We start from the raw sequence: 24,978 nt of genomic DNA on the forward strand, positions 1-24,978 counted from the left end.
TAATCAAACGATTAGAAACGGTGTGAAATCACCATTTAAGCCATCCAAAGACGTAATGCCATTAATGGATGATAACATTTGTTGTGGGATTTGAAAGCAGGGAGAGGTCCATAATGATTGTGATTTGACATGTCTGCGCTGTTCTCTGTTTGGGTCTGAAGGGAGGGTTGACCAGGGTAAACTGATAGGAGGTCCAGGCCTAACCCAGTGACAGTCAGACCCCAGAGAAGACTGATGTGGTCACAAAGCGAGGCCAGGCTTCAAATTAGATTACGTTTCTGGATCAGTTGCACTGAAATACAGCCATCGTAACAGAAAATGAACTGTCCCAACCCACCTAAGGAGGTATTTGAGAGACTCTTTCAAAAGGTTTCAGAGGCTTTATGTTTACGTTACATCACCCTGTTTTCCTGTGGGTAGACTATGGTTCACTGAGCTCCAGTCCCATCAGAACCACCATGAACTTGGGTTCAGAGAACGTTAGACCTACAGTACTGTGCAAAAGTCATCGGCACCTGAAGGTCAAACTAAAGCCAATTATTATGGTAGTAAGTGTTTTAATTAATATATATTTAATATATATAAACACATGAATACAATACATTCATATAATTATTACCAGGTGCTGGTCATAAAATTTGAATATCATCAAAAAGTTGATTTATTTCAGTAATTCCATTCAAAAAGTGAAACTTGTATAATGAATACATTCATTCCACACAGACTGTAACGAGGACGCGCATGGAGGACGCGCGCCACCCCTCCCGACATGGTGTTCGGCGCGCGTCATCGCCGGCCTTCTAGCCACGCCGCTCCTCCTCCCACGGCACTGTCCTGTCTTGTTATTGCACACACCTGGTGTCCATTCCCTCATTAGATCGCATATATAAGTTCCTGTGTTTCTGGCTGTCTTTGTGTGGTATTGTTCTATGTGCGGTGTACGTTTGTATCTGAGCTGTCTGCACGCTTGTTTTGCGCCTGTGCGCCTTAGAGTTACGCGTGCTTTTGTTAATATATCTATTGCTATTTGAAACTACCTCCCTGCGTTGGCTCCTTGTTTCACGCACCTACACCGGTTACACAGACTGATACATTTCAAGTGTTTATTTCTTTTAATTTTGATGATTATAACTGACAACTAATGAAAACCCCAAATTCTGTTTCTCAGAAAATTTGAATATTGTAAAAAGGTTCAATATTGAAGACACCTGGTGCCACACTCAGCTAATCAGCTAATTAACCCAAAACACCTGCAAAGGCCTTTAAATGGTCTCTCAGTCTAGTTCTTTAGGCAACACAATCATGGGGAAGACTGCTGACTTGACAGCTGTCCAAAAGACGACCATTGACACCTTGCACAAGGAGGGCAAGACATAAAAGGTCATAGCTAAAGAGGCTGGCAGTTCACAGAGCTCTGTGTCCAAGTACATTAACAGAGAGGCGAAGGGAAGGAAAATATGTGGTAGAAAAAAGTGTACAAGCAATAGGGATAACCGCACCCTAGAGAGGATTGTGAAACAAAACCCATTCAGAAATGTGGGGGAGATTCACAAAGAGTGGACTGCAGCTGGAGTCAGTGCTTCAAGAACCACCACGCACAGACGTATGCAAGACATGGGTTTCAGCTGTCGCATTCCTTGTGTCAAGCAACTCTTGAACAAGACACAGCGTCAGAAGCGTCTCGCCTGGGCTAAAGACAAAAAGGACTGGACTGCTGCTGAGTTATGTTCTCTGATGTAAGTACATTTTGCATTTCCCTTGGAAATCAAGGTCCCAGAGTCTGGAGGAAGAGAGGAGAGGCACAGAATCCACGTTGCTTGAAGTCCAGTGTATATAAAGTGTATATAAAGTTTCCACAGACTGATCGACTCCATGCCACGCCGCATTGCTGCAGTAATGCAGGCAAAAGGAGCCCCAACTAAGTATTGTGTGCTGTACATGCTCATACTTTTCATGTTCATACTTTTCAGTTGGCCAACATTTCTAAAAATATTTTTTTTGTATTGGTTTTAAGTAATATTCTAATTTTCTGAGATACTGAATTACTTATTACTAATTACTGAGATACTAACCCTAACCCATCACAATTAAAAGAAATAAACATTTGAAATATATCAGTCTGTGTGTAATTAATGAATATAATATACAAGTTTCACATTTTGAAAGGAATTACTGAAATAAATAAACTTTTTAATGATAATTTTATGACCAGCACCTGTATATACAGTATCTCACAGAAGTGAGTACACCCCTAACATTTTTGTAAATATTTGATTATATCTTTTCATGTGACAACACTGAAGAAATTACACTTTGCTAAAATGACCACTGCCTTACTAAAGAAGCTGAGGGTAAAGGAGGTGGACTGGCCAAGCATGTCTCCAGACCTAAACCCTATTGAGCATCTGTGGGGCATCCTCAAACGGAAGGTGGAGGAGCGCAAGTTCTCTAACATCCACCAGCTCTGTGATGTCGTCATGGAGGAGTGGAAGAGGACTCCAGTGGCAACCTGTGAAGCTCTGGTGAACCCCATGCCCATGGTGGCCACACATAATATCGAAACTTTGGGCCCAATTACTTTAGTTAAACTTTCAGGTGTATGTATATTGTAATATTACATGTTTGGTCAGTTTGTTATAGAAGACCTAGTAGTTAAATACTAATTTTGACCTAAAAGAAGCATAGCTAATTTATTAAAATAAAACCCATATCTAATGAAAAGGTGTGTCGGTCTGTGTTGTCTCTGTCCACCCTGGTAATATCACCAGCTCGGACTACAGGAGATCTCTGAACATGGAGACATGGAGTGTCCCCTCTCTCTGCTGTCAGGCGGTCTCTGAGTTACCATACAGCTGCTGGATAGGCTTAAACAAGAACATGTTTTGCTGCACACTGTCTGCTGTTTTATAGTTATTTGTTATGACTGTGGGATTTTTCAAATGACTCATTAACAGTTAACAAAATCATTAACCTTTTGTGTTCTCAGTTGACACTAGATGCCCCCCCCCCCCCCCCCCCCCCCCCCCATTTGGTTTTAACAATAGAACTGTGGTTGATTATAAACCATGGACTTGGTGCATGGAAATATCATGCACCACGTCCATTATTTCTTTTTTTAAGTGACAGAATAGACCTGGTTGAAATTGCCAAATGAAATTGGAAATACTGTAGAGATTGTTATTGTTTATTGTTAAAAGGATCACCATTAGCTGTCACCAAAGTGGGGTCCACAACAAAAAAGAAATCACATAACAATGTTAATATAAAAACATTATAACATAGACATCATTAACACATCATCATAAATTAGTCTGAATAAATGATTACAGTATTACAATCATATAGTAAATATGTCCTTCCTTACTCACAAATTGAAATAGTGCATTCTCAGATGGTACCTAAAAGAGTCTTTGCCATTCATTTTACGTATATTCAATGGCCAATTATTCCACTGATCGATGGCACGATAAATAACAGTTCTCTTTAAAGCATTTGATTTTGGGCGTGGTAACATCATCAGGCCATCATCCGCAGACCTAGTCACATGAGAATGTACCTGGTCATACCTAACAATTTGGTTATATAAAAAAAACTGGTTTAAGAAAAACTTAACTGATATGGGGGCAGGATTTGATCCACGGCACTGGATGGATTCTGCTGACTGGAGAGATCCTTCTGACAGAGACGTGGATAATCAGGAAGCCTTGCTTCATAGACAGGGCTTGTGTTACGGGAAGTAGGGTCATTACACTAACAAGGATCGAGGCGGCCACAGGGGTTAACAGCATTTGGACATAATTGCCATAATTAATAAAACAATGTTAGAGAAAAGTGATGACCTAATCAGCGGACATCCAACTTGTGCACAAATTAAAATATTGAACGAGATAGAAGAATATGGACAGTATTTAATTACTTTAGAATTAGCTTGTAAAGGATGATAAAAATGTGTTGTTTTTAATAACATTAAGTAACAGCATAAGTTACAGTTGTGTCGTCGTTATTGTTAAACAACCTTTTTAACCAGGTTATAATAGGCCAGTGGTATAGAACGAATACAGGCTCATCAAATAGGTTCGAGGGCGCACAGCCTATCACGACCGGAGGGAAGATTTTGGGAAGGTATTTGCGCCTCGGGACACTTCACAAGTCTCCATATCCACTGACAGGAGTTGTAGGCTACTGACTGTCGTGCTCGGTGATTTCTCTGGCTTCACCATCTTCGTCCCCAGAACGCGAGATAAACGCACAGACTGGATGGACACCGTCAGCGCCTCGAGCTCAGAGTCGACAGATTCCAGTAAAACAGTAAGTCATTTGATCGAGAACTATGAAGATGTCGGATTTGGTCCGCCTGGGAAACTACCTAATGAGCCACAGTCTCCAGGCTACATATCCACTGCTTTGCTTAGTTTTGGAAACGCAGTCGCTTTGTGCGCTTCGCCTCGTGCCTCATTCACCACCAGTTCCATGTTCAAAGATTGTACTGTCAGCGAACAGTCATCAATAATCACCAAATCGTATTTTGACCGGTCTGACTCAGTGTCGTGGACAGAGATGTGTGATATAAGTCGAGCTAAAGAATCCATGGTACCGCAGCTGGTCTCAGCAGCGAACTTGACACCAAGTTTAAACAGCGCAAATTTCCACATCAAAGATGAGAAAGAGCCGTCACAAATTATGAAAAGTCCGGAGTTTGACTTGACGACCAACATCCCTTCCCTAGGCACCCGTTACGACCCTGACAGCAAACAACAACAGTTGAGGTTTATGGATGATTCTGCGTCGTCTTTCTCACCCTCGGGGTCTGGACAACAGCACAAACTGGGCCTATTGGACAGTTCTCCGAGATTTCTAGACTTGAATCAGAACGGCCAGATGTCGACCGTTTCCCAAACCAGGACCGACTCGCGAGTTGTACCAAATCACCACGGTAAGGGCATGACAAACTTCGACGCGATGAGCAGTAGCGGACAGGGTCCGCCACAGCATTTGATGATTTATAGAAGTGAAATGCCCAGATGGTCCATTCAGACATCTCCAACACAGTCCCCGTTTTGGTGCCAGTCCACCGGGGTCTCCGAGGACCAGTTCCCGCAACATGGCTACCCGTCCCCCGATGGAATTCACACTTCTGCCCTTTTACAGAGGTCTCCGACTTACACTGGATACGGCGGGTAAGAAATATCCTAAACGCATCACCCATGGCGCAAAATCTTGTTGGATATAAAGTTAACATGACGTATGTATTGAGGTTCATTTGAATTATTGTTTTCATATTCAGTCATTCGTTTAAAGTTATAACTATAGCTTGTTTTTATCACTCGGTTGGGTTTTCGTATTTGCGGTGATATCTCTGCGCCAGTGTGCCTATTCTCTGTGTGGAGTGGCTCATACGTCTCCTCTGGTTTTGCAGTATTCCACCACATAGACTGTGTATGATCTGTGGGGATGAGGCCTCTGGTTGTCACTACGGGGTCCTAACATGTGGAAGCTGCAAGGTGTTCTTTAAAAGAGCTGTTGAAGGTAAGCAATAAGGCCAGTACCCCCCACTAGAAAACTAGCATTTCCAATTTCAGAGTTATTTTGCGAGGGTGATTGGTTAAACAGTATGGACATCTTGGAACTTTTCTAGTGATCAATAAAATGTTTGGGAGACAGCTTTTTTGATTTTGGGGCATAAGTGCGGCTGGTTCCTTTTGTGAAATCGTGAGTTAGTTTCATTCCACTTTGTACAATGTGTATTATCTTGCTACATAACATTTCTGACTATGTCCAGTGAAAGACTCAGGTACACACATAAAATGAGTTAAAGGTTCTTTGGATGTCCCTTGGGGAAACCCATGTGTATTACATGAAGAACCTTATATTTTAAAAGTTATCAGATTTTACATGGAACCAAAAAGAAGTTTCTACCCTTAAGGATGCCATATTTGGTTTTATCATTTGATAATGGTTGAGTAAATAATTCACTGGTTCATTTGATAATGGTTGAGTAAATAATTCACTGGTTCATTTGATAATGGTTGAGTAAATAATTCACTGGTTCATTTGATTATGATTAAGTATATAATTAACTGGTTCATTTGATAATGGTTAGGTATATAATTCACTGGTTCATTTGATAATGGTTAAGCAAATAATTCACTGGTTCATTTGATAATGGTTGAGTAAATAATTCACTGGTTCATTTGATTATGATTAAGTCAATAATTCACTGGTTCATTTGATAATGGTTAAGTATATAATTCACTGGTTCATTTGATAATGGTTGAGTAAATAATTCACTGGTTCATTTGATAATGGTTGAGTAAATAATTCACTGGTTCATTTGATAATGGTTGAGTAAATAATTCACTGGTTCATTTGATAATGGTTGAGTAAATAATTCACTGGTTCATTTGATAATGGTTGAGTAAATAATTCACTGGTTCATTTGATAATGGTTGAGTATATAATTCACTGGTTCATTTGATAATGGTTAACCTTAAGAGGCATCTTTGGACTTTTCTAAATAATATATATTTTTTTTAAGGTTGGTCGTATTATGTTCTTTGTATGTTCATAATCTCTATGTAGAGTCGTACCTCAGACAGCCATTAAATTACGAGTTAGAAAATGAGTGGTTCTGATGACATGGGTCACACTGGCACCTACATGACATAGTACACTATTTTCGGGGACCCATTTTGCCTCAACAGCACCACCTTTGCAACCAGTGGCCTAATTCAGATGAAAGTCCTTCCCAAGCTAGAATTTGGAGGCATACTTTACAGGAGCTCTCGAGAGACTATTATGTCCTCTACCATTCTGCTAGGGACTTAAGATCCACTGGTTAATGCACATTAACAAAACCGTCTTAGGCCTCTCTAAACACAGAGCGCTGGGCCCTGTCACTCCGTCTTTCTCTGAGCAAGTCAATCAACTCTAACTGTCCCAGGTCATTGCTGTAAAGGCAGAAGTGTTCTTAGCATATTTACATGGCAAAAAAACAATGGATGTTTAGGGCTCAAAACAACGTGTGGATAAGAATTAAATGTTATTTTTCATACTTATACAAGGAAATATGTTTCCAGTCTCCTTGGAATCTCATGGTTAACTGAGATATGATAGAGATTCCAATGATAGATTTTACACATGTAAACATGTCACACATCCAGCCCAACATGAGATGTGCTGTATGTTGTTTTGTTGTTGTCATTTGGAAACATCCCAGACTGCATCACAAACAAGCAATGACCAGTGCTTGGATATAATATTGCCCTGACCATCCTATCTTTTAGAGGTCACTCCAGACACATTATTAAAGCTTATCACATTGGCCGGTGTTCACCGTGTTCTCCTTTTCAATCTTGTTATCTTGGAAAGTGAGATATGTAAGAGCCACTCAGTCTGATCATGTGACCATGGCCATGTCACTTCGTCCTGACAGCCTTGCCTAGAGCAATCTCATTTTCTATTCTTCCCTTGTTCTCTCCCTCCATCTCTCTCTCACTCATTTGTTCGTCTCGTGTGCCTCACGCTCTCTTCTTATTTCTCCTTCTCTCTATCTCCATCTCTTTCTTTCTTTCTCTCTGTTGCTCTCTCTATTCCCTCTCACCTCTTAATGCCTGTCCAATAAAGCTTCTGATTCTTGAGAGTACATTACCCATAAGACAACATTACAGAGTCCTGTTTTTCTTTTTAACACCTACATTATCACATATTTTTTGGAGAGGACCGTGAGATTGTAGAGCCAATATGAAAAACACATTATGAAACTGTCTGCCTTCTCTTCTTTTCAACAGGGCATCATAATTATCTATGTGCTGGTCGAAACGATTGCATTGTGGATAAGATACGGAGGAAGAATTGCCCGGCTTGTCGCCTGCGAAAGTGTTACCAAGCTGGAATGATGCTTGGAGGTACCTTTTCATGTGTGGCTCTAGAGATAATTAAAATGAGTTACAAATGAACTGGCCCTCTCATGTAACCATGGGTTACAATCATCTTTAGACACTTTGAAATCATAATGTCCAGTCAAGGAGAATGTTCAAAGTACCTTTCCGATCAAACGCTAACACCAAACACTTCATTAAAACTAACAAACCAAATCTAATCATAGCACCACTAAAATGCCCTGCTTCAAGAGTGATCGTAAGTGATATTTCCCTTTGTGTTTGGATATTAACATTTGGATATTAAAGGGCACATTGAAGTGCTGTTTTGAGTAACCATCAATTGACAATTTATTTCAAACAACTGATGTGTTGTGGTGTACAAAGCAGGAAAGTGTTGTACAGTATTTAATCAGTCAACCATCCAGGGAAAAACGATTTGGCTAATATTACAATTTGCTGAGAATTGTTTCTTTCGTTTTCTTTTCCTTCTAACACAAAACCAAACTAAACAAAAACATTATGATATAGAATTTTTAAGTGCCTACCTCTAAAATGTAACCAAAGATACAAAACTTAAAATCTACAGTATTCCAAAAGCCCTTTAAGTTAATAACTGGACACTTTCCTAGGGTGTGTCTAGCATCCAGTGGGTAATATAACCTTGTGGTGATTCTGGCTACAGGGCGGAAACTGAAGCGTTTTGGTGCCCTGAAGGCCATGGGTCTGGGCCCCTCTTTGATGTTCCAGAGCCCCATGACGTCCCTGGGGGAGGTTCAGACCCTGGCCTCAGTATCCTGTGTGCCGGGGTTTCAGCTCTCCCCTCAGATTATCAACATTCTGGAGAGCATCGAGCCTGAGGTGAGCTGGAGTTGCTCATTTAGTTGGAATTCTAACTTTCTCTATCTTTACTTTAATATTTGACCAAGTGGTAACTTGACTTACAGAAAAGATTAGATTTGCCTTTTTTATCCCGACTTGTTCCTAAGAGACACTATGTTGTCATCCATCCGTCCGCTGAGAGTGAATCAACCTTTCAAGGATTCATGACTCGATGAAGTTTCATTTGAACTTATTTAACAACAGATGTAAAACATTTCAGATTTGTTGTTGTTGATTCTTTTTCTTGTTGAATTGTTTCTGTTTCGGTTGAACAGTTCACTGCACTGCCGAAGCTGGTAACTCCAGCATTTCACAGCACCTGGCATAATGTCTGGTAATCTGTGTATTAGGCCGATAAACCCAATGAGATTTGATCAATATGTTTGTGGATAAGATGGTGTACTCTGGCTACGACAACTCCCAGCCTGACATGCCCCACCTCCTGCTGAACAGCCTGAACCGGCTCTGTGAGAGGCAGCTCCTCTGGATTGTACGCTGGTCAAAGTCACTGCCAGGTATGACTTCACCTGGGATATTTAATACACAATGACACTTTACGGTGGCTTAATCAATACCACTGTATCAGAACTGTGTTCTGTTGGCCTAGCTACAGTAACTTTGGTAACAGACATGTTGTCCGAGCTACAGTGGCCAAGGCAACATACATGTTGTATGAGCTGCAGTTAACTTGGTTGGGACAACTGATTTGTCCCATGGTAAATGCCTGTTACCATGGTGACAGGGTGTGTTTTTACTTGGTTGGGCCAACATGCCTGTTACCATGGTGACAGTGTGAGTGTGTTTATCCTGAGAGGGTCGTAAGCTGCAGTAGCCGTGGTAACAGACTTTTGCCTAACTAAGGTTACTGCAGCTCGGACAAGATGTCTGTTACCATGGCTACTGTAGATGTAACCCTCTCAGGATAAACACATTCACCAAGGTTACCTGTGAACAGGACACAGCACTTCATGTTCTGTAATGAAACATTAAAACAAAACAATGAAACACAACCGTGTAATACTAGCCAGGTGAAAGGTCATCAGCCCATGAAGACCAGTAGTCTTGTAGTCACCATTGACCCAGTACAACCATGTGTGACTGTTACTACGGTAACTAGGTTACTAGGGAAGTACATTCACATGTCAGCCATGGTTGGATATGCACCAGTTCCTCCATGTTAGATAGAAAAGTCACTTGAACAACTTGTGCTTGATAATAACTTAACAACAGCATGATTACATTGTTTGTTTTATATTATTTTACATATAACAAAAAAATATCAGGAAAAATCTATTAAAATTCAAGTGACAGCAGATAAGTGTGTGATAGGGCAAATCTTTTTTCTTGGGTAACATTTACATTGGGCCCTTTAGTAGACACTTGGAAGGAATCATTGGAAGGAAAAACACACTTCTAAACATCTCTCAGTCTTTTGTCTGGTTTGTCGACAGGGTTTCGGAGCCTTCACATCAATGATCAGATGAGCTTAATCCAGTACTCCTGGATGAACCTTCTGGTGTTCTCTCTGGGATGGAGATCCTTCCAGAATGTCACCAGTGAATACTTATACTTTGCCCCTGATCTGATCCTCAGCCAGTGAGTAGCGTTATGGGTGTATATTCAACTGAAAACAACGTTTAACCTCACTCCTTCATTTAATTGATCTAACTATATATTTAAACAAATTAAGAGCCCATTATTACTCTTGTGACATAGCCTTTCTGCTTACTGCCATAATAAAACGTTCATTTTATTTTTAACATTTTTATTTCATAACATTTAAAGGGATACTTCAGGATTTTGACAATGTAGCCCTGGACCTACTTCAGTCAGATGAACTGGTGAATTCCACATGGCTCGAAGGAAGTTGCTAAATAGCTAGCACACAAGCTAACAGGCGTTAGATCCACTACGATTTACCATGAGCACAATGCCTGGAAGTCAATACCCACAAGTTCATTTGACTGGGGAACTAGATAATGTGACCAAATCTTTAAAGTGTCCCTTCAAACTGTTGCTAATCCTGTCCTCACTCCCAGAGACTGCATGAGGAGGTCTCCCATCTATGAGCTGTGTTTGGCCATGCAGTTCATTCCCCAGGAGTTTGCCAGCCTCCAGGTCTCCAAGGAGGAGTTCCTCTGTATGAAAGCCATTATGATACTCAACACTGGTAAATGCAACACAGCGCCACGCTTCCCCTTCAAGTCCTTCTTTCACTGTGGACCTTGAGCTGAACCTCACAACTGGCCGACCTCACTTAAGATAATAAGAAAAAAGACATAACGCCTGAGGTGGTTAGTTTCACTATCTCTGCCCAAATGGCAGCATGTTCCCTTTACAGAGCACTACTTCCAATAGGGGACCTATATAGGGAATAGGGAGCCATCTGGGACATGTTCCCTTTACAGTGCACTACTTCCAATAGGGGACCTATATAGGGAATAGGGAGCCATCTGGGACATGTTCCCTTTACAGAGCACTACTTCCAAAAGGGGACCTATATAGGGAATAGGGAGCCATCTGGGACATGTTCCCTTTACAGTGCACTACTTCCAATAGGGGACCTATATAGGGAATAGGGAGCCATCTGGGACATGTTCCCTTTACAGTACACTACTTCCAATAGGGGACCTATATAGGGAATAGGGAGCCACCTGGGATTTGTACACTTTACAGTGCACTACTTCCAATAGAGGACCTATATAGGGAATAGGGAGCCACTTGGGACATGTTCCCTTTACAGTGAACTACTTCCAATAGGGGACCTATAAGGAATAGGGATCCATCTGGGACATTCCCAGTCACACGACAAAAACAGACAAAGTATTTTATGACACATTTCAAGCTGAGACCTTGAACACGGGGGTTTATGGGGGGGGGGGGGTATGAAGCAGATGTTATTAAGTACCAGTTTTGCATTGACCTTTTACGTGGACAGAATCTGACCTCATAAAAACAAGGTCATGGTCGGTTCTTAACCAATGAAGAGCAGCTCAGAGAGGGGGGTGGAGGGATGTGTGGGTGCTGAGTATTGACACTTTCTGCTCCCTATCTTGTGGGAAATATGCCAGGGCACCTAAGATTCAGATGCATTGGCATGATGTACAGTTCAGGCCTGAAATACAGACTGTGTCCTAAATAAAACTCTATTGTCTAAATAGTGCACTGTTTTTGACATTTGGCTGGGATGAAGATGTAGTATTCCCACTGTGTCATCCTCCTCAGTTCCTCTGGAGGGTTTGAAGAGCCAGGCTCAGTTTGAGGAGATGAGACAAAACTACATCAGGGAGCTGACCAAGGCCATCCATTTGAAGGAGAAAGGCCTGGTGGCATCTTCCCAACGTTTCTACCACCTCACCAAGCTCATGGACGCCATGCATGAGGTACTGGACCAGCCCTATCTTCCCATGGGGAGGTCCTAGAGACATACGTAACCATATATTGTAGAGTCCCACTTGACTGGGGCACAGCAGTTCACAACCTTCCGGCCCTAATCGTTTTTATTTTACATTTAGGGTCGTACGTTCAAAAACACTGACATATATTCCACTTCCCAAATTTCCCATCCCCACCAGATTGTGAAGAAGGTGAACCTGTACTGTCTGAGTACCTACATCCAGGCAGACGCCATGAAGGTCGAGTTCCCTGAGATGATGTCAGAGGTCATCTCCTCACAGCTCCCCAAGATCCTGGCCGGCATGTTCAAGCCCCTCCTCTTCCACCACAAGTGACCAACCAGTGGAGAGGACCAGAACAACCCAATCAACCCTGGGGAGGACAGATTATACCCACTGGGGAAAAACACATTGAATTCACTTTCTAGAAACGTCAGCAAATGTCACTTGGATATCAACAACCTGTTGATTGGATGTGGCTCTGTTGACTGGATTTGGCTCTGTTGATTTGATGTGGCTCTGTTGACTGGATTTGGCTCTGTTGATTTGATGTGGCTCTGTTGACTGGATTTGGCTCTGTTGATTTGATGTGGATCTGTTGATTTGATGTGGCTCTGTTGATTAGATGTGGTTGAAATATCTTTCATTTGAAACTAACGGACAATGTTATTGTGGAGACTTTCAGAAGCTATTATTCTAGGGTTCTATTTCTTTTTGTGTCAGAGTTATTCACACGCTGAGGTCAGGCTGACCAAGATGAATGTAAGATTTTACATTTAAAACTACAGCAGTTGGTCTCCTCAGTTCCCAAATGCTTACAGAGTTTTGTTAACAGAAGAGGTGATGCAACACAGTGGTAAACAACCACCTGGCCCAACTTTTTTTAAACGCGTGGCTGACATCAAATTCAAAACAGGCATGTATTTTAATAAAAATAATAAAATATCTCAGTTTCAACATTTGATATGTTGTCTTTGTACTATTCTCAATTAAATATAGGGATGAATAATTAGCATTCTGTTTTTATTCGCATTTTACGCAGCATCTGAAAATTTTTGGAAACAGAGTTGTAGAATGAAAACCTCAATATCTAACTAAATATTATTTTAAAGGCATTGCCTCTCACATAAATGTTGTACTTTGTGGGGACTTTCTCCCCTGTTGATCTACGACAAGAAAATACCATATAAGACAGTGTTTCTCAACCCTGCAGATGGAGAGCTGAAGAAAGCGATAGATGGAAAGAGCAGGTGGAGAGATTGTAAGTAACTTGCTGGCAAGGTCCCCTGGCTTTCCCTGACCATAAATCTCCAGACATTTCTTGTGACGATCAACTGTCATCCACGTTGACAGCCTCAGTCCTGACAAGGGACACAGCTTCTAAATCAGCATGTCAGTGACGTGTCACAGTCAAGGAAGGTTAGATTGGGACAATCCACACTTCTTGAACAATTTACTATCATTTTTTACAGTGTAAATCATTGTTTTGATTTACATCTGCACAAGACATTTTTCCTTCACTAATTTATAATTTAACCTGTGGTAAGTTGTCTACCATGAAAACAAAACTTCTCAACCAGTTAAGAGAAGATTATATATTAAGCTTTATTGCACTACTTTATAACAGGTAATTATATTTGACCAAAACAGGTAATTATATTTTTTTATTGAATAAACTGTATCTGGCTGGCATGAGGCTGTGTTGAGTAAAGGCTCAACGTACACTGGTCAAAATGTGGACAATACCAAATGTTTGAAAAGTAGTTCACTTTGTTATAGAATAAGGTGCTATTTGGGATTAAATATAGTGTTTTCCCTTCTTGTCTGTCCAGTAGTTTACACAAGTGTCAAAAACATAAATATGTTGTCATTATTTGGAACATTTAGATGTTCTTGTTCTGAACTGATAAATTGTAAATGTTCAATTAATACAATAAAATATATCAGTTATTCCAAGACCCATGGATAAATATGAATTATCTTCACGCATTGCTATCAGATAATCCCAGATTGGACCGATAATGGTACATTAGCAAATTGAACAAGGTATGTCTTTAACTCCTAAATTCTAGTTAAGGTTCAAGCAATTTTACAAATATATAAGTACTGGTATTATTGTGTAGAAACACTGCTTAACTACCTAGCCACTGAGGACAGTTAGTAGGCAGTTATCATAAAATACTAATTAATAAAACATGTTTGCTGGTACTTCTAACATAACACTATAACTGGCCGAGATGGTATTCCATGAGCTTTCACTAGAGAATGTTTGTCTGGGGAGTTTCCTTCCCCATCACAGCCACTTCTCAGGGTCATAGAACATTCTCATGGATTTACATTTTGAAAGAACACCATGATCTTGGCAACTAACCACTGGAACTCCTCCCACTCAGCTAGGTTTTTTTTCTTTTGACTTTGACAAATCTTCCATTATTGATACAATCTCCCCTTTCTCTGTTCAGGACACTTAAAGGGATAGTTCGTCCAAAAAACATATTTTGGTGACAGTACCCTTACTGCCAGTTGGTCCTTCATAGAGTCATTTTTTAAAAGAATCCATTATTCAGCTCTGTCTCAGTCAATTATTAACATTATTAGCATTGTACAAATTCATGAATGGAAACTGTACATACTCCTTTCACAAAACTGTATTGCAAGCGGAAAACTACTCCAAAACCCTCCAAACAAAGAAAAGTGGTGTTGTTTACCTGAAAGAACATGGTGTTGTATTCCTAAGAAATAAAGTTAAAATCTTTGTGATAGAATTCAAATTTCAAATAAACGGGTACTTCCAGTGTTTACTGGTCAGTTTTGTTCATAATTTTATCAATCCACGCATTAGTTCGGAAACAGTAAGTATTTACACAGTAAATGAAAGTTAGTATTTGCTAGCTAGAAAGAAAATTACTTATTTCATCTTTGATATTCACCTCGGAGGGTCAACTCGGCAATGGTGAACCCTTGCCCAGAATATCCAGAGGCAATGTGTACTTTGTGTATTATAACATAGCAATCAGAAGTATTACTTACAATCTGTCTCGTCTCCATGGGTTGAACTGGGTAACTTGATGGAATTGCATTCACCTTTTGTCCTCTTCTATGTGAACATGGGTCACAGTTAAAATTCTCGCAAAAATTCTCTGTCTTGTTGGTGAAGTTGCTCCACTGATTATTCCACAATATGACTTGAGAGGCAGAGGTATTGTCTCAATTACAGAGCCAGTAGAATTGAATTTCAACTCAAGACACACGAGCAGGCAGAAGTTGACATTGATACAAACAAAGGAAATCCAAATGTACAAAGTATATTTGTCAAACACACGGAACAACACAGCGTCATCCTATACAATGAAATTCTGGTGACATGGCACCCAACAACAACGTACTAAGAATTAAGAAATATATAATGCAAAAATAGAGCAAGAAATAGAGCAATAATACACCTAAGTGTAAACTAGCAGCAATTTTAAAAAGCTATGCGAAGGAACCTATCTTCACATAGCTTGTTGAGGATAAATGTTCACGCTCACCTCGATGACACCACTGCTGAAGAACAGAAGCTGTGTATGGTGACTAAAGGAAATAGTTCACTAGTGCCAGTTTGAATTCAGCCAGTTCCGCCGGCTGTTTCATCAGTGTACAGTTTTAAATGCTACTGCAACAAATTACTGAATGTAGTTTGAAGTGTTTTGGAGTAGTTTTCCACTTGCAATGCAGCTTTGTGATAGAGGTATGAAACATTTCCATTTATGAATTTGGACAATGCTTATAACGCTAATTACAGACTGGAACAGAGTTGAATAATGGATTGTTTGAATATTGACTCTATGGGCCTTCGGGAACATCTGTTGTTAAGTGAAATTTCAGAAAAATATGAATTTTGGACAAACTATCCCTTTAACTGTGGTAAATGTAAGATAAAATATGACCCAAATTCAAAATCATACGTTTTCTGATTCATTTTATTTTTCTGTGGCATTTATTTGAAGAGAAATAACACATTACGTTGTACACAAGTTACACATTTATTAGCTTAGTCTCTTCTGTGACAGCAGAAAAATTTAATATCAAACTGTAATCTATAATAATTATAATAATAATAATAGAATCAAAGGTTATTTTGCAAATGGCACCTCACAGCCTACATCAATGTTAACCAGTCCCAGTCCTGGAGTCCCCAAGGAGTTTTTTCCCACCTGATTCAAATGTTACTCTACCACTCACACACCTGATTCAAATGTTGCCCTACCACTCACACACCTGATTCAAATTTTACCCTACCACTCACACACCTGATTCAAATGTTACCCTACCACTCACACACCTGATTCAAATGTTACCCTACCACTCACACACCTGATTCACATGTTACCCTACCACTCACACACCTGATTCAAATGTTACCCTACCACTCACACACCTGATTCAAATGTTGCCCTACCACTCACACACCTGATTCAAATGTTGCCCTACCACTCACACACCTGATTCAAATGTTACCCTACCACTCACACACCTGATTCAAATGTTGCCCTACCACTCACACACCTGATTCACATGTTACCCTACCACTCACACACCTGATTCAAATGTTACCCTACCACTCACACACCTGATTGACATAATTATCCTATCATCAAGTCTTTAATCTGAATCAGGTGAGTGAGTGCTAGGGCAAAAACAAACACCTGCACCTTGGGGTCCCCAGGACCAGGATTGGGAAACATTGCCCAATATAATCCACTTGTTGACCAAGGCTCTGATGAAATATCATGATCTAGAGAGTCAAAAGGGTGCCATCTGGGATTCAGACAGATGTTCAGGGTTAGTTTGAGTTGATAACAGCTGTTAATACCCCAGTGTATCAGCGATATGCAATATAAAAGCCTCTCATACAACACCAGTCATCACAACAAAACCACATTAGCATTCATAATACATAAAATAAAAGTTGAACTTTGTGATCATTTATTTTTATACAATGTGAAATGATAAACAGGACATCTTTGAATAGTTCCACATTGGAGCTACCATTGAATGAGAGAAATGCAGGTACCATGTAGCTAAACAAAAGTGCACTTGAGCAAATGAGTATTTGGAAAAAGCCTTGGGTTGTCATGTCTATGGCTTAATAAAGGACCAAACGCCAGACGGAGGGACAGACAGCGCTGGCTGAAGTCTCTGCTTTTAAAATGGCTGCAGATTCGACTTTTATGGGACCTTTAGTCCACCAGACTAAAAGATTCAGTTTCCCAAAGCGTCTGTGCATTACAATCTGCACAGGTGCGTATTCTCTATAAAATCTGAGCTCATGGGAGCTTTGTTCTGCCTCACATGACTACATGGCCTTGGCATCTCCAGAATTCAAGACAAACCAATTAAATAAGTCTGATAGGTGCTTATTTAAAAAAGACAGGTCAAAGCCAAATTATGGTCTACAATATTACATGATCACAATATTGAACACAACAGAAATGAGTAATTAGACTTCATTAAATAACGTGACTTATCATCAACACTGATTTACAGTAAATGTAAATACAAATCTACTTTGTACAAAGATTCAGAAGTGTGTTTTTTGTATTAATTTGAGGTCAGGGAATCATGCAACTTCATCTAAATCTAATCAAATGGAATACAAATGATTGTGTGATCTAACCCGAATAAGGATGTAATGAATCTAGTACCTCAACACTGAAAACAGACAGCCTGCAGGTCATCTGAGCATGGTCATTCTTCACAACATGTCTTAAAAGTCACACTTTAAACAAGCTTCCTGGTTTTAGAAAGATAACCCTTTCCACATGGGATGAATCAGAATCAACCAATAGGAGACTGTGACTATGTAATGACTATGTAAATAACATAAATGTTAATCTTCATTTTAAAGAATGTTCTGAGTTTACAATTCTACCTATTTTTCATAGGTGTTGGTTTCCCAACATGCTGTGAAGGACCCCAGGACCCAGAGAGGGCAGCGTGGTAGGCTGGCTAGGTGCTGTCATATCAGGGATAAAAACACACATACTTTTCATGTGAACTATGCTCAACAATCCCACATCTAAAGTATACTAAATTATCAAAGGGGATGCCAGGCCTTTACATCAATCAATCAATCAATCGTGTTACAGATTATTGTTACCATGGATACCATGACATGTTCAAGGTAGGCCTTTTGTCTTCTTGGGTTGGTCAGCTGATTGTTAAAGATAGACAACATAGTTCTCAGGGATTAGGCCGGTCTTCCCTTGGAATGTCGCCTGGAGCCAGCCGGGTTCAACTGACGGATAAACTAAGGATTGGGACACACAGAACAGAATATGTTAAAGACAGGAGAGAAGAGCAAAACGTCTAAACCATTATGGTAGCTTACCCAAATTTTTCAGGAATCCCAGTAATTATTCTGGAGTTTCAGAGAATCCTCTGGAAAGTTACCAGAATGTTTTAACCCTAGCTCTGAAAAATCTTATTTGTATCTTGATTTTATCTTAAGGATTAGAAATAAGCACATCTGCTCGGTTAGCTCTAAGGCACAGTAACAACAGGTATCTGCCCCAAGTAAAACAATTCTCAATCAAGCCGGGGAGACAGAAGGAGAAGACAGTGTTCCGGAAACTGGCCCTAAACATGTTTCTCTAGATGGAAATGATTAAAACCAAAATGTGACTAACCCCTGCTGGTTACAGAGAGGTCTGAAGATGGTGCAGGTGTTGGCTTCTAGACTAGAGGTTTGTTTAGTTCATTGGTCTTTCAATGTCAGTAAAAATGACTAATCATCATTTTACTTAATTTAAATTTTATACTGTTACAATAACATGACCCCAGGTACTTAACCCATGGAATTTGCATAAATATTACTGAATCATTCAGCTCATCTTCACAGAAACCTTACTGATTCATTCAACTTGTAACTACACAAACAGGACTCATTCAACTCTTCTTCATAGAAACATTAATGATTCATTCAACATGTGTTGACACAAAGATGACTCAATCAACTCATCTCATCTAGTTCAGAAGTATGACAAGATGGACAAGGACAGGAAAAGCAACGGGCCCCCCAAACCAGGTACTCCGCAAGTGAGGACCAGGACCTCATGTCCTCCTAAAGTTTAAAACAGGAGGATACTGGGAAGATTCAGAAAATGCATTTCTCATATCAACAATGATTTATAGTGGAGAAGGAGAACTTAGTGGGGAAGGAGAACTGACCCAATCCCCCAGCACAATAGTTTAGCAGCATAAGACCTTGGAACAAAGACGAGGGGGTCCGGTGACACTGTGGCCCTACCCGGGGGAGGCCCCGGACAGGGCCCAACAGGCAGGAAATCAATCCACCCACATTGCCAGGCATCAACCAAAGGGACACCCACCAACCGCAACCCCCCTGAAAGAGGGCCGAGTATTGCCAGCAGCGTACAGCCCAATTGCACAAGTGCGCAAACGAGAGACAACAACAAGCCAGTGACTTCGCCACTAATTTAAGTTTATTTATTAATTTGTCTGGATAACCAGAGAGAAGGGCATTGCAGTAATCTAGTCTAGAAGTAACAAAAGAATGGATTTGTTTTTCTGCCTCAGTTTTTGATAGAAAGTTTCTGATTTTTGCAATGTTTCAAAGATGAAAATAAGCAACTGTTGAGACATATTTTTCAAAGGAGAGGTCAGGGTCAAGGGTAATGCCCAGGTTTCTTACAGTTTTTTGTAATACGACCGTGCAGCATTCGAGGTTCACAGTGAGATCTGCTAACAACGCTCTTTGTTTCTTGGGTCCCGGCTGGTTCTGTTAGGTGAACAGTACAGGTTGGTGTGTGTGTGTGTGTGTGTGTGTGTGTCTATGCCTGTGTGTGTGCTGTGGGCCCGGCTGGTTCTGTTAGGTGAACAGTACAGGTTGGTGTGTGTGTGTGTGGTTCTGTATGTGTGTGTGGTTCTGTGGTTGTGTGGTTCTGCGTGTGTTTGTGTATGTGTGTGCGGTTCTGTGCGTGTGTGTGGTTCTGTGTGTGTGTTTGGTTCTGTGTGTGTATGTGTGTGTGGTTCTGTCTGTGTGTGTGTCTGTGCTTCTGTTAGGTGAACAGTACAGGCTTGGCGGCGCCACTACCTTCCATCCTTACTAGGTTACTGTGACCTGAGAGTCTGCTGCCATGGTACTCAGCCAAACGTCTTCCTGGAGAAACTGTTGGGAAGCAATAAACCCCCCTGGTGCTTGGCTTTCTGTCAGTTTAGTATACAGAGAGTCCCTCTGGAAGGGTGGCTACTGATGTTGGGAATCTGTCATCACTGGGTTCTGACCATGACAGAAGACTGTGTCCTGGGCCTAAATGTAAAGTAGCCACATTTTGAAACACATTTTCTTCTTCAACTATATTAGTTGTTAAACAAAGGATGCATATTCCAACCCACAAGGATAGCCCTTCACTGCCACCTGGTTTGGTCTTGAACAGGTATAAAGACAAGGCTAGCCCTTCACTGCCACCTGGTTTGGTCTGAACAGGTATAAAGACAAGGCTAGCCCTTCACTGCCACCTGGTTTGGTTTGAACAGGTATAAAGACAAGTATAGCCCTTCACTGCCACCTGGTTTGGTTTGAACAGGTATAAAGACAAGGCTAGCCCTTCATTGCCACCTGGTTTGGTCTGAACAGGTATAAAGACAAGGCTAGCCCTTCACTGCCACCTGGTTTGGTCTGAACAGGTATAAAGACAAGGCTAGCCCTTCACTGCCACCTGGTTTGGTCTGAACAGGTATAAAGACAAGGCTAGCCCTTCACTGCCACCTGGTTTGGTCTGAACAGGTATAAAGACAAGGCTAGCCCTTCACTGCCACCTGGTTTGGTCTGAACAGGTATAAAGACAAGGCTAGCCCTTCACTGCCACCTGGTTTGGTCTGAACAGGTATAAAGACAAGGCTAGCCCTTCACTGCCACCTGGTTTGGTCTGAACAGGTATAAAGACAAGGCTAGCCCTTCACTGCCACCTGGTTTGGTCTGAACAGGTATAAAGACAAGGCTAGCCCTTCACTGCCACCTGGTTTGGTCTGAACAGGTATAAAGACAAGGCTAGCCCTTCACTGCCACCTGGTTTGGTCTGAACAGGTATAAAGACAAGGCTAGCCCTTCACTGCCACCTGGTTTGGTCTGAACAGGTATAAAGACAAGGCTAGCCCTTCACTGCCACCTGGTTTGGTCTGAACAGGTATAAAGACAAGGCTAGCCCTTCACTGCCACCTGGTTTGGTCTGAACAGGTATAAAGACAAGGCTAGCCCTTCACTGCCACCTGGTTTGGTCTGAACAGGTATAAAGACAAGGCTAGCCCTTCACTGCCACCTGGTTTGGTCTGAACAGGTATAAAGACAAGGCTAGCCCTTCACTGCCACCTGGTTTGGTCTGAACAGGTATAAAGACAAGGCTAGCCCTTCACTGCCACCTGGTTTGGTCTTGAACAGGTATAAAGACAAGGATAGCCCTTCACTGCCACCTGGTTTGGTCTGAACAGGTATAAAGACTCACCATTTGAGAACAGCGCCCCTTGTGGAAAGCTGAGCTCATGGCTGTGTTCTGCCTCACAGGAGTACATGGCCTTGGCATCTCTGGAACACAAAACCAACCGATGGTATTACACAGTAGACAGACAGGTGATTAACAGACAGACAGGTTATTAACAGACCATGATTAAGACACAGACAGGTGATTAACACACAGACTGGTGATAAACAGACAGACAGGTTAATAACAGACAGACAGAGGTCAAACAGACAGACAGGTTATTAACAGACAGACAGGTTAATAACAGACCATGATTAAGACACAGACAGGTGATTAACACAGACTGGTGATAAACAGACAGACAGGTTATTAACAGACAAGTGATAAACAGACAGACAGGTTAATAACAGACTAGTGATTAAGACACAGACAGGTGATTAACACACAGACTGGTGATTAACAGACAGACAGGTTATTAACAGACAAGTGATTAACAGACAGACAGGTAATAAACAGACAAGTGTTTAACACAGAACTGAGTGAACATTAAAACAAAATGCTATTTTACACTAATATAAAGTTGAGGAGGGTCATATCCACATTGACTAGGCAGAACATATACAACCTCCCAACAAAGAGTTGGGACGCTGTGAAAATGTGAATAAAAACAGAATACAAAGATGTACAAATCAATTTAATTCTATATAGAATAGAAAATAGTACAAAGAAAACATCAAATGTTGAAACAGAGAAATTATATTTCTTCTTGAAAAATATATGCCTACTTTGAATACCAGCAACATGTTTCACAAAAAAGCTGGGACACGGGCAACAAAAGACTTGAAAGTTGTGTAAAGCAAAAATAATCTGGTGGAACATCTGACAACAATTAAGTAAATTAGCAACTTGTCAGTAACAAGATTGGATATTAAAAGAGGATCCCTCCGTGAAAAATTGTGCTGGTAAATTGGGCAACAATTTATTTATAATCTACGTACATAAAATAATTTTATGATTCAGAGAATCATATAAAAAAAACAAAATTGGACGTCTGTGATCTTCGGAACCTCAGGCGGCACTGCATTGAAAACAGACACGATTCTGTAGTGGAAATCACTGCATGGGCTTAGGAACACTTCTGAAAACCCCTGTGTGAACACAGTATGTCGCTGCATCCACAAATGCAAGTTAAAACTCTACCATGCAAAGAAGATACCAGATATAAACAAGATCCAGAACCACTTCCACCCTCCTGAGCTCATTTAAGATGGACTGAGGTGAAGTGAAACTGTCCTGTGTTCTGAAGAATTTCAGCAAGACAATGCCAAACCACATTCTACTTGTTTTACAACAGCTTGGCTCTGTAGTAAAATCGTCATGTCTGCAGTCCAGAACTGTCACCAGTTGGAAACATGTGGCTCATTATGAAAAAAAATACAACAAAGGAGACCCCAAACTGTTAAGCATCTGAAATCCTCTATCAAGTCTCCTCAGTTCCCAAATGCTTACAGAGTGTTGCTAAAAGAAGAGGGGATGCAACACAGTTGTAAAGATGCCCCTGTCCCAACTTTTTTGAATTGTGTTGCATCACCTCTTCTTTTTCCAAAAACAATAACATCTCTCAGTTTCAGCATTTGATATGTTGTCTTTGTGCAATTTACTATTTAATATAGGAATCAATGATTTCCACATCATTGCATTTGGTTTATATTTGCATTCTACACAGCTTCCCAACTTTTGGAAACAAGGTTGTATTAAATGCATAGAAATTTAGTAAATAAACAAATACAAACTGACTCGAATGTTTAATCCTATACAATGGCTGAAATTTGGATAGATAACTTAGCACTGATCTGACCATACCTCCCAACAGGTGTGGTCTGGGGCAGGACAGAGGGCTTTTCAAACAGCATGGCCTTGGCAGCAACACTGAAACACACAAATGGAACGTTCACTTCAACTGACACAGTATGCTTTTAATATAAAAAAACATCCTGCTGTACCGATCCGCACAAAGAACACCCACGGCCACTCTGGACAGAAACCTGAACGACCGTCTACATGAAAGACCAGAGGTGTTAGTCCTGAGGTGAATGTTAGTCTACATGAAAGACCAGAGGTGTTAGTCCTGAGGTGAATGATAGTCTACATGAAAGACCAGATGTGTTAGTCCTGAGGTGAATAACTGTACCGTCTACATGAAAGACCAGAGGTGTTAGTCCTGAGGTGAATAACTGTACCGTCTACATGAAAGACCAGAGGTGTTAGTCCTGAGGTGAATAACTGTACCGTCTACATGAAAGACCAGAGGTGTTAGTCCTGAGGTGAATGACAGTCTACATGAGAGACCAGAGGTGTTAGTCCTGAGGTGAATGACAGTCTACATGAAAGACAAGAGGTGTTAGTCCTGAGGTGAATGACAGTCTACATGAAAGACCAGAGGTGTTAGTCCTGAGGTGAATGACTGTCTACATGAAAGACCAGAGGTGTTAGTCCTGAGGTGAATGACTGTACCGTCTACATGAAAGACCAGAGGTGTTAGTCCTGAGGTGAATGACAGTCTACATGAAAGACGAGAGGTGTTAATCCTGAGGTGAATGACAGTCTACATGAAAGACCAGAGGTGTTAGTCCTGAGGTGAATGACAGTCTACATGAAAGACCAGAGGTGTTAGTTAAAGTGTTTTGATATTGAAGAAATGTCACCTGGAATGAGTCAAGGGAGAAAGAGAAGCTTTCATTATTAAAAAGCACTGCAGCAAAGTTGTCTGATGTTAAATGTTCATCAATCTCTGTTAGGAAATGGCAATACACAGTAATTTATACAGGGGTGTGGCTACTCAGAACTCAACAGAGGACATTTAGCCCACTGGCTAATTAAAGTGACTTCCTAAGAATGGATACTAATCAGTGCCCTGTTTTTATTCAAACACATTTAACTTAAAACAAAATGTAAATTCATAAGATAATTCAACAGTGATTTTACCTGAATGTGTCTCACACTGAGTCAGGGTCATTTAGAGGTTTGTTGTTTAATTCGGTCAGTGAATGGCTAAGATACACACCCACTCAACCACACCCACCCACACACACACACACACACCCACCCACCCACACAAACCCACACGCACACCCACCCACACCCACACACCCAGACCCACCCACACACCCAGACCCACACCCAGCCCACACCCAGACCCACCCACACACCCAGACCCACACCCAGCCACACCCACAAAAGAAGTACACTATCTAGGTGTATTCCCGCTGCAATAATCCCACAATACATTAGCAGACGTGTGATCAGCTTTCCTTCCATGAACAGGAAAACAATCTATTTGTC

The 24,978-nt window shown here is 40.9% G+C and overlaps 2 protein-coding genes across 8 annotated transcripts in view; one reads left to right on the forward strand and one right to left on the reverse strand.

Annotated features, from left to right (window-relative positions):
- Positions 1–3,428: 3,428 nt before the first annotated feature.
- pgr (progesterone receptor) lies at positions 3,429–12,994 on the forward strand. Of its 2 annotated transcripts, XM_020047283.3 has the most exons (10): positions 3,433–4,308; positions 4,727–5,177; positions 5,417–5,526; positions 7,788–7,904; positions 8,563–8,738; positions 9,154–9,274; positions 10,211–10,355; positions 10,799–10,929; positions 11,985–12,142; positions 12,335–12,994. In XM_020047283.3, exons 2-10 carry the CDS (start codon positions 4,771–4,773, stop codon positions 12,488–12,490), a joined length of 1,521 nt encoding a protein of 506 aa, XP_019902842.3. In that variant the 5' UTR covers positions 3,433–4,308; positions 4,727–4,770; the 3' UTR covers positions 12,491–12,994. The 2 variants fall into 2 exon arrangements, with proteins under 2 accessions (XP_010863602.3, XP_019902842.3); XM_010865300.4 differs by having other exon boundaries at positions 3,429–5,177.
- Positions 12,995–16,804: 3,810 nt separating this feature from the next.
- Positions 16,805–24,978, reverse strand: part of LOC105029560 (rho GTPase-activating protein 42) — a 131,275-nt gene continuing 123,101 nt past the window's right edge. For 5 of the 6 annotated variants that reach the window (XM_029119016.2, XM_029119021.2, XM_029119019.2 and 2 more), the window contains 3 exons: positions 23,500–23,565; positions 21,661–21,740; positions 16,805–18,446 (listed from right to left, as the gene is read on the reverse strand). In XM_029119016.2, the coding sequence (XP_028974849.1) occupies positions 18,358–18,446; positions 21,661–21,740; positions 23,500–23,565 (235 nt within the window). In that variant the 3' untranslated portion in view covers positions 16,805–18,357. Of the gene's footprint in view, positions 18,447–20,146; positions 21,578–21,628; positions 21,741–23,499; positions 23,566–24,978 lie in introns of those variants that run through there. The other variant, XM_034291394.1, reaches the window with a different exon arrangement.

The sequence above is a fragment of the Esox lucius genome, chromosome 1, assembly GCF_011004845.1.
Source record: "Esox lucius isolate fEsoLuc1 chromosome 1, fEsoLuc1.pri, whole genome shotgun sequence".
NCBI classification, from domain to species: domain Eukaryota; kingdom Metazoa; phylum Chordata; class Actinopteri; order Esociformes; family Esocidae; genus Esox; species Esox lucius.